A 13,330-nucleotide genomic window follows, 5' to 3' on the forward strand; every position below is an offset into this window, starting at 1 on the left:
GGATCATTCGCCTGCCATGTATCAATCTGTGCCTGAGTCACACCACCGGAAGAAAGGGTGGCAGGGGTGGCATTGGCTGGTGTAACAAGCCAATCCCAAAGATCCACGCCACGCAAGGCCGATTTCACCTTCAGCTTCCATAGGGTGTAGTTGGAATCATCCAACTTTTCAAACTCAGAGAACATATGAAGAGAAGTTGGAGCAGCCATCACAGAAGCTTGGGCTCAATCTCAGAAATATGCACAAACTCAGAAGAAGAAGTGTCCTCCACAGGTACCAAGTGTGCCACCAAAGCCTGAAACACCAGAAACCCCCTTTGCAAAAGGGAATGACCACTGGAGAGGAAAATGCAGCTAGAAGAGGGCTGCTGTCCTGAAAAAGCAGGCCGCCTATGTCCAAACTCCACGTGGAAAGAAACGCTGATCAGAAAATTACCTGACGGCTGCAAGCGATGAAGCCAATTTGGAGAGAGAGTGATCAGCAGGTGCTGTCCAGAAAACGCAGCAACAAAGAGGCTGCAAATCTGAGAAAAACGCAGAAGCTTGGGCTCAATCTCAGAAATATGCACAAACTCAGAAGAAGAAGTGTCCTCCACAGGTACCAAGTGTACCACCAAAGGTTGAAACACCACAAACCCCCTTTGCAAAAGGAAATGACCGCTGGAGAGGAAAATGCAGCCAGAAGAGGGCTGCTGTCTTGAAAAAGCAGGCCGCCTATGTCCAAACTCCACGTGGAAAGGAACGCTGATCAGAAAATTAACTGATGGCTGCAAGCGATGAAGCCAATCTGGAGAGAGAGTGATCAGCAGGTGCTGTCCAGAAAACGCAGCAACAAAGAGGCTGCAAATCTGAGAAAAACGCAGAGGAGAGGGTGCTGAAAATAGGGCTGAATTCGGGGCAGCAGAGGAGTCGCTGAATCGGGAACGATGATATCATGAAAGAGTGCACAGAGCGGAAGCAAAGTGGCACTAGAGTGTGCTGAATAGAGAGTGCAAGAGAGAGAGATATCGAGCAACTATGCTGAATATACTGAAGTAAAACAGTCCCAAGCAAGAGACACTAGAAGTCTCATCAGTGAGGGAGCAAAATATGTACAAGACTGAATGAAAAGTGAGAGGCCAGCACCACCTATTTATAGGTGAGGAAAGCTGCCGACTGGGACAGAATATGCTGGCCGACTAGAGCATATGTGCTGGCCAACTGGTAAAATACTAAAAGAGCTGGGAAAAACCCTGAAAAATATGGAAAAAAGGGGTGGCCAGCCCACAATCAAGGGCCATGTAAAAGGGACCAAAAAGGCACCAGAAATGGGCAGAAACTGGGGATGAATGTGCTAACACAGGATGTGGCCCAAATCCCTCCTTGAAGAGGCAATGAAATCTTCACCGTGGGCCGTATCTCATAGTACATTGGGCATTTGCAAAGATAATGCTCCTCTGTCTTGACCTCTAGTGAACAAAATTGGCAATCCTGTTCTCTTTGGTAGTGCCCTCTGCACACCCCACCCTCAGGCGATGTGATGAGATTGTGATCTCGCCGATTGTAATCCTCGTGGCATATGGCATGTGTCTATAAATATAGTGAGGCTTCTGAATGAAGTGATTGTGTGTAAGCCTCGTAAAGTGATCCCGGTAAATTTGCATCTTCATAGGAAGCTGCAGTGGATCCAACCGTTTCTGGAGTCTCAACTTTTTTCCTCTCAACATGTGCTAGGTTTGTGGAGAGTATCTTCTCGCAAGCTTCTCCCCAGTTCCCCTTGCTCTTTTGTTTTCCTTTCTTAACCTTTACTCTTGTTTTTCACGGTGTGAAAATCTCCCTGGTTTTTCATGGCATGAAATTCTCTGCACACCGAGCACATGGCCTCAATATCCACTACCTGTGGCGGGGCCTCTTTATGTTGATGAAGGAGGTCCCAGATTTGGAGTGACGGGCAGAAGGTTTGGATCTCCGGGACTGGGGGTCCTGGCTTTCTGGAGAGAGAGATAGAGATAGAGAGCATAGCATGGATTGCTTTGCCATGATCCAACTTGTCAGGGAGATGGTCTGAAATGTTAAGAGGAGATGATCCATGTCAGAAGGCTTTTTTTGTAAATCTATGGCTAAGGAATTTAAGTCTAAACAATTTTCAAGGCTGGTTTTAACTATCTACAGTCATTGTGATACAATGTGCTACTTATCTTCATCCAATAGGTATTTCTAATGAACTTGAATATGCAAGGATGATATGTGTTTCAATGTTCCCCATGTGTTTGTAATTTTTTTTTCTAATTCTTTTTGCTTGCACAATTCTAGCAAGAACTCAGCAAAAAGTGCTTGATTGTTTTATCATGGCTAGTAAGGTGTCTTGTTTATTGATAGAGGTTGTAGCATTTTGCAAATCTAATGGCTTGCCTTCTGTTGGCAGGAATTTGTTTTTCAGGAGCTATATGAAGTAAAAGCATGCTATCCGCATGGCTTTCATGGAGTGGACAAAGAAGGACGGCCAGTCTACATTGAGAGGATAGGGAAAGTGAACCCGCAAAGGCTAGGAGAGGTGACCAGTTTGGATAGATACTTGAAGTATCATGTATTAGAGTTTGAGAGAACACTCAACAGAAAGTTCCCAGCATGTTCGATTGCAGCGAAAAAGCACATAGATTCTACAACCACTATCCTTGATGTTGCTGGTGTGGTAATTTTTCTTCGCTCCTCACTCTTGGCAAACAGAAACACTCTTTTAATCCATGAAGCTGCTAAGCTTGTTGGCAGGCCTGCTATCATATCACACTCATATCACACTGCCCAGCAGGGGGCGAGTTTGAAGCACATAACTCTCTCTCTCTCTCTCTCTCTCTCTCTCTCTCTCTCTCTTTCGCCTCTGTTCGCTTTCTCTGGCTCTCTCCCTCTCTCTCTCTCTCTCTCTCTCTCTCTCTCTCTCTCTTGATGACTGGAGGAACATCATTGTACTTGTTTGTCTCATAGGCCAATTTTGGCCTTTTGCAGACGTTAATATATCTTTCTTGCTTTCTTTCTTTCTCTCTCTCTCTCTCTCCAGACGTTAATTTTGCGAAGGAAGAAGCGGGCCTTCCTTGCTCAGCTAGAGCAGGAATTATACAAGCTGTCCTTGAGCCAGGATTCGAGGGAGGCTTGGCGTTTGTTCATGAGTCCTCCCGTGCTTTGGCCATCACTTCTACAGAGGTCTGGGGTAGCTATGCAGCATCTCTATATACAGATCCTAGACAGACACCTTTTCCTGACCCGCCAGCACCATGCCCACAGACATGTACTTTCTTTACCGCAGAGATGGTAAGGAAGGCCATTGATAGGATGAAGACTGGGAGAGCATATGATCATGATGGATTGGTTGCTGAGCACTTTATTCATGCAAGAGACATGCTGGCAGAGCTTCTAGCAGTGATGCTCAATCGTGCTATGTGTGAAGGCTTACCTGAGACTTGGAGTAGGTCCACCATCGTGCCTATCTTCAAGTTAGGGGACCCTATGGAGCCAGGGAATTATCGCACTATTATGATTGGTCACACACTAGCACGATTGTATGCATCCATTCTTGAGTAGCAGTTGAGTAGATGGGCAGAGAGAGAGGGCATTCGAGCATAGGGACAGGCAGGGTTCAGGAGAGGTTTCTCTACTCTTGACCACATCTTGACTCTGCGGGCCATTATTGAGGGCAGGTCGCATGGGCGACAGATTTATTGTAGCTTTGTGGACTTCCGCAAAGCATTTGATACAGTGCCCAGAGCCAGATTGATGAGGCGATTACAGGAGATGGGGGTACCCACAGAGCTCATATGGGGGATTATGGCTTTATATAGATCAGTTGTTGCAGGACAAGTACGCACCCCAGAGGGAGATGAAAGTGCACAGTGCGAGGAGAGTAACACAAGACATGGAAGAAGTTCCCACCCAGGAGATTGGTTGGTGTTGTTCCACAAGACCCAAGGGGAACGGCAGTCCCGTGAGTGAGATGCCACTAGTAGCATACTAGGAAAGGCTTTCAGGCAACCGTTCCAAGGGAAGATGATTCTCCAAAGGGTGGAGTGAGCGCTAGACTCAATACTCAATAGAAGAAGACCAAAGAAAGTGTTTAGGGGTAGGGCAAGAAGGCAAGGGGACAAGGTGGAATAGATGGACCGGGGGATGTGTGGAAAACTGTCGATGGTGGATGTGTGGATGTGTTACAAAATTCCTCATTGCTTCTCTTTTCTACTGTTCATGTCTGGCATGTGGAGCTTGACATGACATACATTTGAATACTTTAAGCCTTATTTTGTAAGAAAGGTAAAAGATAGATACAATGTTGCTATGTTCAGCATGTACAAATGATCTTCCTCAAATATTCAATGAACTTTATGTCACAGCCTACTAATGGATTTCATGGAGCAGGTTGTTTGTGCCATTCGAAGATATGCCAAAGTAAAGGTGGTAGTTCAACATGCACATCTATTGATCACACCTTCAAAAGTGTTACATCTATTTGGGAATGTGTGCTATGCAAAAATCCTATAGCTTCTAGTTTTCATCATCTGGACTGCACAATGGGACGATGTAAAAAGTGTGGGCCAAAAAATTTGGTTTTTTGCCACGTGGTGAGATTTTTGACAGCAAAATAGTTGTTCCAGTGAAGGTTTGTCGAGCTTGACATGGTGTGTTTGTATGGCATATGGAGCCTGACATGATAGTACATGTATGGCTTGTGGAGCCTCACATGGTATACATGTATGGCTCATGGAGCCTGACATGATATGATTTCTCGGGACTAGCTATCCTGATGATCTTCTGTATTTATGCTCTGGACAGATTCCGGAAGGATCATGAAGCCTTGAACACTCTATGTGATATAGATGAGTAGATGGGTGTTTCTTCCAGTCTAGCTGCACTCATGTGTGTGCATGGCTTTGATTTTATATTTGGATGACTTGGCTTGTTTGCCTGGACAATGCCTGAGATTACTGCGTGTGTTGTCCATGGGGCTGGGGACGCCTGGGCACCCTGTGGACATGTATGTGCACACCTATTTGAGGCTGATAGGTGGTCTACATGTGTTTTGCAGGTGGTAAGTGTCCCTAAAAACCCAATTTACAGCTTTAGGATTTCACACACTAATAATTATGGGTGCATGTCCAAGTGATTGGACAACTTATAAGTCATTCACACTAGGTAGGACATTGGACTTGATTTGAACCATCTACATGTAGGCACTCCCTTCTGGACCTAAAAAGCACATGCCTGAGCTATTATTGGTGGAGAGGTTCTATTACTAGAAAACGCTTGAGGTGCATGCTTTTTTGGTGCATGGGAGAGTTGGTCGGCCTGTTCTGGAGCCTTCTATCGCTATCTACCGCGATAGATTTCATCCAGGTGTGAGGAGAAATCTGGTCAGCTCCTTCAGGAGGTTTCTCTGCTGCTGGCCAATTGTATACAGCCTTGAAAATCTGCTGGCCAGGGCATCCGGAAGAGCGTAAGTACTGGTCGAATTGTTTGAGAGAGATCCTTTGCTGATCGTAGACCTTTTGGCATGTGAAATACTGCTGGCCGACTTCCCCTCTAGGCTGATCGACTTGCTTTGTGAGCCAGACAGGTGAAACATGGAGATACAAGGCTGTCCTGGGCTGATGTGGGACTGCTGTGGGCTGTCCATGGTTGTCCTACATGTGCTCTAAGCCAGGAAAGCTCTCTTGTTCTGTGAAGGGACATCAAATTCAGCATATGCATTGCTTTTGTTTTTATCTTGTACTGGAAGAATCAGGTGCTAACTAGTGGAGAATCCTTGGACACCTGCAAGGTTGTATCTGAAGCAGCCTCCTTTTTGATAATCTAACCATAAAGGAGGGGGGGGGGGGGTCAGTCCATCTTCTGGCCCCTAGTATGGTGTATTGTGCAGAGTTTTTCTCTCTCTCTCTCTCTCTCTCTCTCTCTCTCTCTCTCTCTTATCTGGCATGCTTTTGTGTTTGATCAGTTTTTCATGATTGATAAGATTTTCGTGTTATAGCTGCCCTTCCGTTATATTGGTATTAGAGCTTGGCTTTCTACAAAGCTTGTGCCATATATGATGCTGGATATGGTTGTAAGGAGTCATTATCCGTGAGAGAAGGTTGGGATATGAGGTAGCCCTTGTCTTATTGTAGCGCCTTGAAAGAGGTTACCTTTGGTTTAAGTGGCAGTGAACGTGTGGAAAGATTTTGTGGCCCTCGTGTCTGTGTAGTGGCACTGTTGCACCCTTGCAGCCTATTCAATATCATCCTTGGAAATTTGGTAGAGTGTGATTTTGGGGTACGGAAATTCTTTTCTTTCTGAAGAGCTGGTAAATACATCATAGCTAGCTAGTCAGATCATTTTGTGGAGGACTGCATGCGGGAAAAGGATAGAGGCAGGAACCAAGTTTGGGCTTTGGTAGATAATGATCCACTGCTATTTGCTAGGGCTGAAGATCAGCATGATCTTGTTTATTGCACTTCCTCACACAGTCTAAACTCTAAGAAAAGTATCTAAGGTGGGCAAATTTCTTGTCCATGTTTCATTTTCAGATTTTTAATACTCCGGGTAAGAAGAATTTGTTAGCGGATGCTTTGTCACGCAGGCCTCAAGTGCATGTAGTGACTACCACCTATCATCAGGACTTGTCAGGGATGTGGGATATGTATTCTTTGGACATAGATTTTCAGCTTATTTGGGTTGATTTGAATGGTGGTACTGTTGTCCCATCTCATTCGATTCGAGATGGTTTTCTGATGATGCAAAACGGTATTTGTGTGGTCCAAGAATTGCGCCAAAAGGTTATGAAAGTGTGGCATGCTCCTCCATATGCAGGTCATCGTGGTATTCTGGCTACTACACAGGCTTTGGAAAGATATTTCTTTTGGCCAGCTTTATGCAAGGATATTGAAACTTATGTTCGTGAGTGCCTAGTATGTTAGAAAGTCAAGATTGACACGTACAAGACACCCGGTTTACTTCAGCCCTTACACTTTCCACAAGAACCATGCGAAAGCATTGCCATGGATTTCATTATGGATTTGCCTAGATCAGTACATGGTAATGATGCTATATGGACTATCATTGATCGTTTTAGCAAACAGGCACGTTTTATTCTTGTGAGGAAAACAATCAAGCTAGAGCACGTGGCAAAGTTGTTCTTGGCTTAGATCTTCAAACATCATGGCATGCCCAAATCTATTGTCCTTCCGTTGTTGTAAGCTGGGAGTTGAGGGTGGTGAGGCGTGTTGATGGGTCTACATCCAAGAGACGACAATAGAGCTGATTTGCATAGATAAGATCACAATCGTGGGTGAAATGGATCTGGGTATAGTGTGAGATGGGCGGTGCCTATGCTAGGGTAGGTGGTGTGCATATGTGGGTGAAGGTGAGGTAGCTGTGGTTGGCACTAAAAGGGCATGGAGGGATGGTAAAGTCAGGTATCAGTGAGGCTAGTTTTTTAATTTCAAATTGTAATAATATTGATGCATGAATGTTAAAGTATAAAGTTTTAAAGTAATTTTTTCTTAAATAACCAATTAATCATTTGTGGTTTAATAAACCATATTTCTTATTCATTCTCTATGTAGGAAATTGAATTGCCTAGATATTAGCCCATATTTCCTATATAGGAAATTGAATTACGTATATATTGGCCCATATTCTCTATATAGGAATGGTGAATTCAAATACGAAATGAAGTGTTGGTGTCCAAACTACTTGTGCCAAGGACAAGTCAAATACCCAAAACATCAAGATAAAAATATTCATCCACATTGCCACATATAGTGAACAAGGAACACTCCATATGATAGAGATAAAGACACAAAACGGAACCCATAAGATAATCGATTGTGCTGGTGCCCCCCTTTGTACGGAAAACTAGTAAGCCCTCCTGATGGAGGCCAGCGTGCCATCCCATTATAGATTGCAAGGCTGTGGCGTGAGCCAGGCTGTAGGAGGCATCTCCCTTAAAAAGGTAGGGCTCCATGGTCCTGTGAGATCTGTTGTAGCCCTGTACCATCGTGGTCTATCACTTGCAACGTGATAGGGTCCTCAAATCATACATCTGCATCTTCTCGCTCTTAGTTCTAGCATTGAAGTCACCAAGTTAGAGGACCTCTCCTAGTCCCAAGAAGCCAGTGATATCCTGGAAGGGAGCTGTGTATGGGGACTCCTTCTGTCCTATGGGGCATATCGTGAAGAATCCAAGACGAAATAGCATAGATGCATCTGGAGGCTGTAATCTGTTATCGAACCCACATGTAGTGGGCCGCCTCATCCCTCTTGACTATGCTAACCATGGGCTGAAAGTGTGTTCTGAATAAAACCGCTACTCCTCCTGATCCCCTCATCCCTTTGGCTGTTCTGGGGTCTCCCCCCGGTCAGCTGAATCTCACTGGTATTCTGATACATAGGTAGTCCCCTCTCCTGGATCTGGTAAGTTTTTGTGTAGAAGATGATGTCCCGTCCTGGAAAGTCTCCGTGAATCCCCCAATGTCTGACCGCAAAGTTCCATTGCAGTTCCAGGTTGTCATCCTCAGATGTATGGTCCCATAGACCCCATGTCCCTATTTGGGACGTCTGTTTGTGATGATGACCTTGCCATCTGTATAAACTGCCCACTTTCCTTCCCCACGGGCTTCAAGCACCTGCAGCATGCTCATTTTCCTATGCTCCACGTGTGTGGGAATGAGGCGATCACCAAGATAAATTTTCTCACCTATAAGTGCTGCTTTATTACCCAAGAATGCTTGCTGGCTGGTGGTGTCCTTGAATTTGAGGAGTAGTGGGTAGGCACATGTGGTGTCTTTATTTGGTCTCCGTGCAGCCATAGATGGTGTGCCTTCTATGCCCATTTTCCGACAGTGTGTGATGGCATTTGCCTTGGCAGACTCCACCAAATGGATGCGGTGTGCTTACCAAAGAGTTGAGACTGCCTATGGCTGCTGAAAGATCTTTGACTATCCAGGAAGATCACCACAAACGGGAGATGGCAGAAATACAAGAGGAGATGAGTAAGATGAAAGAACAACATGCTAGACAAGTAGATGGGATGGAGAAAGAGATTGCCACGCTGAATGGAGAAATACAGGAGTGCAAGAAGGAAGAAGGAGAAATCAGTCCCTCCATCCTCTCTGAGGGGAAGTGAGGGTGCACGAATGCAGGCAAGGTGGTCTCCAGCTCAAGCATACGCTTCAAAATTGGTATGGCCGATTGGTTTGTTAGATATTTTGTGTAAACCTTAGCTTGTTGAGGTGTAGGAACTATTTTCTTTCTCTTTTTTAATGTGAGTAAACCTTAGCTTCTAAGGTGCAAACTCTTACTTTTCTTGGTGGCCACTTTACATGGATTGCATATGATCCATGTAATTTAGCTGCTTGGCTCTGCATATCTGCATCATCTTCCAACCTAACTCATCTTACTTTTCTTGGTGGCCACTTTAAGTGGAAATGCATGGCAATTTCTGGCGCCTAAAAGTAGTGCATATAATCCATATGTAGTTTAGCTGCCTAGCTCTGCATATCTGCATAATCTTCCAACTTAACTCATTTGGACACATCCTTTGTCTCCCCCTACAAGTCATTGCTACCTCCAATTTCTTGCAATCCTTCCCGCTCTCTCTTCCAGTGCTGAAGACAATCTTTAAGCTCTTTAGGCACTTTGCACGATGACCAATGCCTTTCCCTTTCAATCTTGAAAAATCGGCCTTTATCTTGACAGTGGAACCACCTGATATTTTCTTACAATATTTGCATGTTGATTTCTCCATGTGTGAACCCCCCATAGTTGCTCATGAAACTTTTGTATTTCCACATGGCATCCCTAGGGTGAGGCATTTTGTAGAAAAATGGAGATTTGGGACAGCCTTGTGAAAAATTCCCAATTTTCAGAATCTGAAATTTAACCAGGCAAAATCAGAAAAAATTGAAGGTACCAACCTCAATAGCAAGGTGCACAACACCCGAGGCTGATCTAGGGTGCAAAAAAGGGGCAAAAAACCAATCGCAGGTACTCTAGAAAGGACGGCGTACATTTTTGAAAATTGTGTAGGTATGTTTTTCTCTCTGATATAGAAGTTTTTTAACCTAAAAAAAACAGGTTGCAATGAAACATGTATCGTCTGAAACATCTGCTAGGTTTGAAACCTGTTTGGTACAGTATAAATGAAGGCACAGTATGTTAAAGCCTGATAGGGGTTGTAGAGCCATTCCAAGACTTTGTCTAGTGACAAACATGATGGGGACCCAAACTTACGGATCACCAGAAGATAAAAAATGGTCCTCTGTCTTTGAGGAGTGTGTTTACTTGTGTGGCATCACATGGAGGGTTCTGTTCTGCTGAGCTTTGGGTCTTTGATGCATTCCACGTGTGGTTGTGTGAGGGCTTCTAGCAGCAGCTAGGTGTTTGAATGTCCAGAAGGAAACTCCCTGTGGCTGCAATCTCTTTCTGTGTTTCTTGATTTGGTGCACATATGTCTCCTCGTCATCTGGCCCCTGGGCTCAGCACTCTCCAATGCTCTTAAAGAGGACCTAAGGAGTGCTTGACATGGGCTTTGTGCTTCTTGCCTGTTTTGTCCCTTCATCAGTCCATCTCTATGACTGTATATCTGATGAGAAAGATTGCCACACATCTTTGGTCCTACCGTGCGACTTGACAAAGTGGAACAAATCCCTCTCTGAAAAGGCACTAAAAGCAGCCACTTATCTCATGGTATGCTGGGCATTGAGGGATGGCGTGGTCCTCGGCCTCAACCTTGTGCATGTACATGCTTGCATCACTTGGTTCTCACTTGTGGATGGCACACCTTTTCCCACCTTGATGTGGAGCTTACATGATGACACTTGTAGATGGCCCATGGAGATCCTTAGTGCATGTGACATGTGAATCTTTATCTAACATGGATTCTGAATAAATCCATCTTTCCTCCCTATTAGAAGTTATCCTGGAATAAGCTCATCCTGGATGGGACTGTTGATGGTTGTATTCTTTGTTTTATGGCTATGAGTTTGCCATATGTAGTCTCTCATGACTCTGTTGAGTTCTTGCCTTGATAATGCATGGGCTGTCCCCAAGAGACTGAACTGGTGGCAAAGCATCTATAGAGAGTGACAATGTGCTGTGTCATCCACTTTGTTATCTGGTATACCAACAATTCTCAGCCCTTGGGAGAGAGCTAGCCATGGGTCTACCCTATATATATGAGAGAGAAAAGAAAGAAAGACATAGTAACTTCTACAATAGACCCAAATGGTCTATGAGACTAGAAGTAGCACGTGTAATCCATGAGAGAATGAAATTCAAGTTGTGGAAAGAAAAAGCTCCTAACTAAACAAGTCATTGTCAACCAGAACAAAATATGCCGTGTACTACATTTGCTCTGCTTGTACAAAAGGCCTCGAAGCCTTCTTTTTGATGGAGGGGTCATGTGTCATCATCCTCTAAAGAATACATGTTATATACGCCCACACCATATGGTGAAGTACTCCTGTGCATTGGACTGTCCCTGATTTGAAGGTGATGTAATGATGACACCTGAGATCCCTGTAGATGGAGGTGTGAGGCTTTCTGAAGCTGCTGTGATCTGTCCATGGTGCAGCTGGGAGGTGCTAAAAAATGAGGATACTTCTATGTGACTGGTTTTGTGTGTCATTCCAGCGCCTTTTTCTTACTTTGATGCTGTCATGAATGGATTCCCCATCTGTGATGTGAGGAGCATCAAGGAATTTTTTATCATGACACTGGGTCGTGTGAGTGAGGCGAAAGTTTTTAATAAAGAGAATCCCTGCGGCGACATATCTCCAGAAGATAGAGGCCAAAACATTGGTCTCGATACTCCTTGACTCAGGCAAGTGGACCAAAGAAGCAATGGAATCCGCCTTGTGTCTTATAATATACAGTAGATCTGAACAGATATTGCTGCTGTCTCTCCTGTGGTACACTGCATAATTGTTCTTCCCTAGGAATTTTCTTTGCCCTCCTTGTCTCTACCCGGAGCTGATGTGAAGCCTCTCTCAACTGGCCAATCGCTATCCACCTGGTATGTGATGTGTTGGCTGAGATACTCGGGTTTCTTATGAATCCATCTTGAAAAACCATGGCAGTGCTCCTGGTAGTTCATATAAATACCTATGTAGCATTTCGTTGGTGTCTGCAATAATATTCTTCAAATCACAAGCATGCGGTGATGCATCTCGATCTCTCTCCATTTGATTGTAGAGAGATGGAGTAGCTACGAGTACAACAGCATGTTAGTAGAGTGAATCTAGCCCTCTTGTCCTAAAGTATATTGTTTTCAGCAAAGTCTTGAGTTGTTTGCATGCTGTGGATCCTAAAATGTGTTTTTATGATCTTTAAGTTAGCAAGATGATGTTATCTATATCAAAAAAATCCCAATTGGAATGTGGAAACATGATAACTGTAAAGCTTCTTTTACTGTAGGGAATGAAGAACTTCAGCAAGAATGCACGAGATCTCATCACAGGCATCCAAAAGATCGATTCTAATAACTACCCAGAGGTGATTCGCTGCAGTGCATACTCCAATTTTAAACATTGCAATTTGATAAAAATCTGGCACAAGGATGTTGATGGTGGGCCCTTGCCCAAGTAGGATGATACATGGTGAGTCTGGACACATGAGGTTTTTTTGCCAACTCCATTACATACATATGGACCTACGTAGTTCATAGGCTCTATTTTTCTTTTGGCAGCTAGTTTACACCGAGTTTACTCATGGATCTGTAGTGGTTGACATGGCTAAAGCAAAGACACACACACACACACACACACAAGCAAAGCACACGAGAGACATATGAAATGAACATGAAGGGCAGGATCAGGATGATGGGAAATGTTCTTCTCATTAAACTCGTCATTTTTGTGTTTCTTACAATAAACCACACCACGCGAGTAGGCGTACCAACCTTACCCAAGTGTCATAACTTCTAAAAGTGCCCACACTAAGGTTATAAGCACATAACATAAAATGGTAAAACTCTAAAGTCCCTAGGCATTTTATTCCCCTAACACCTATACATTTTTTCACTACCCAAAGTGTGTAATCCCCTACAAATCCCCCCTATAGTGATGAAGCATAGTATATACAAATGTATAGAGTAGATCAAAGCTTTGAACTTTTCTCGAGGAAGCGCCTTGGTGAAAAGATCTACCATGTTGTCTTGATATGGACAATAGATGAGGCTGATGTCTCTTGCATGAATAATGAACCTGTATGTGCTTGGTCCGTGCATGGAAAACTGGATGCCTCACCACAGCCATAGCACTCTCTCTGTGAGTATGGGAGTAGCACCTTGCTGGCTACAAGTTATTTAGTAACCTCCTCAACCTTATAGATTC

The 13,330-nt window shown here is 44.1% G+C and overlaps 1 protein-coding gene across 1 annotated transcript in view; it reads left to right on the forward strand.

The window, feature by feature from the left end:
- The window catches only part of LOC147625798 (phosphatidylinositol/phosphatidylcholine transfer protein SFH3-like), a 258,611-nt gene that overhangs the window by 63,009 nt on the left and 182,272 nt on the right, over positions 1-13,330 (forward strand). The window contains exons 3-4 of the mRNA XM_086817372.1: positions 2,404-2,670; positions 12,414-12,491. Of these exons, the coding sequence (XP_086673498.1) occupies positions 2,404-2,670; positions 12,414-12,491 (345 nt within the window). The remainder of the gene's footprint in view (positions 1-2,403; positions 2,671-12,413; positions 12,492-13,330) is intronic.

Source organism: Cibotium barometz, chromosome 23, assembly GCF_041138505.1.
Source record: "Cibotium barometz isolate CiBa-2024 chromosome 23, ASM4113850v1, whole genome shotgun sequence".
In the NCBI taxonomy this organism is placed as follows: Eukaryota; Viridiplantae; Streptophyta; class Polypodiopsida; order Cyatheales; family Cibotiaceae; genus Cibotium; species Cibotium barometz.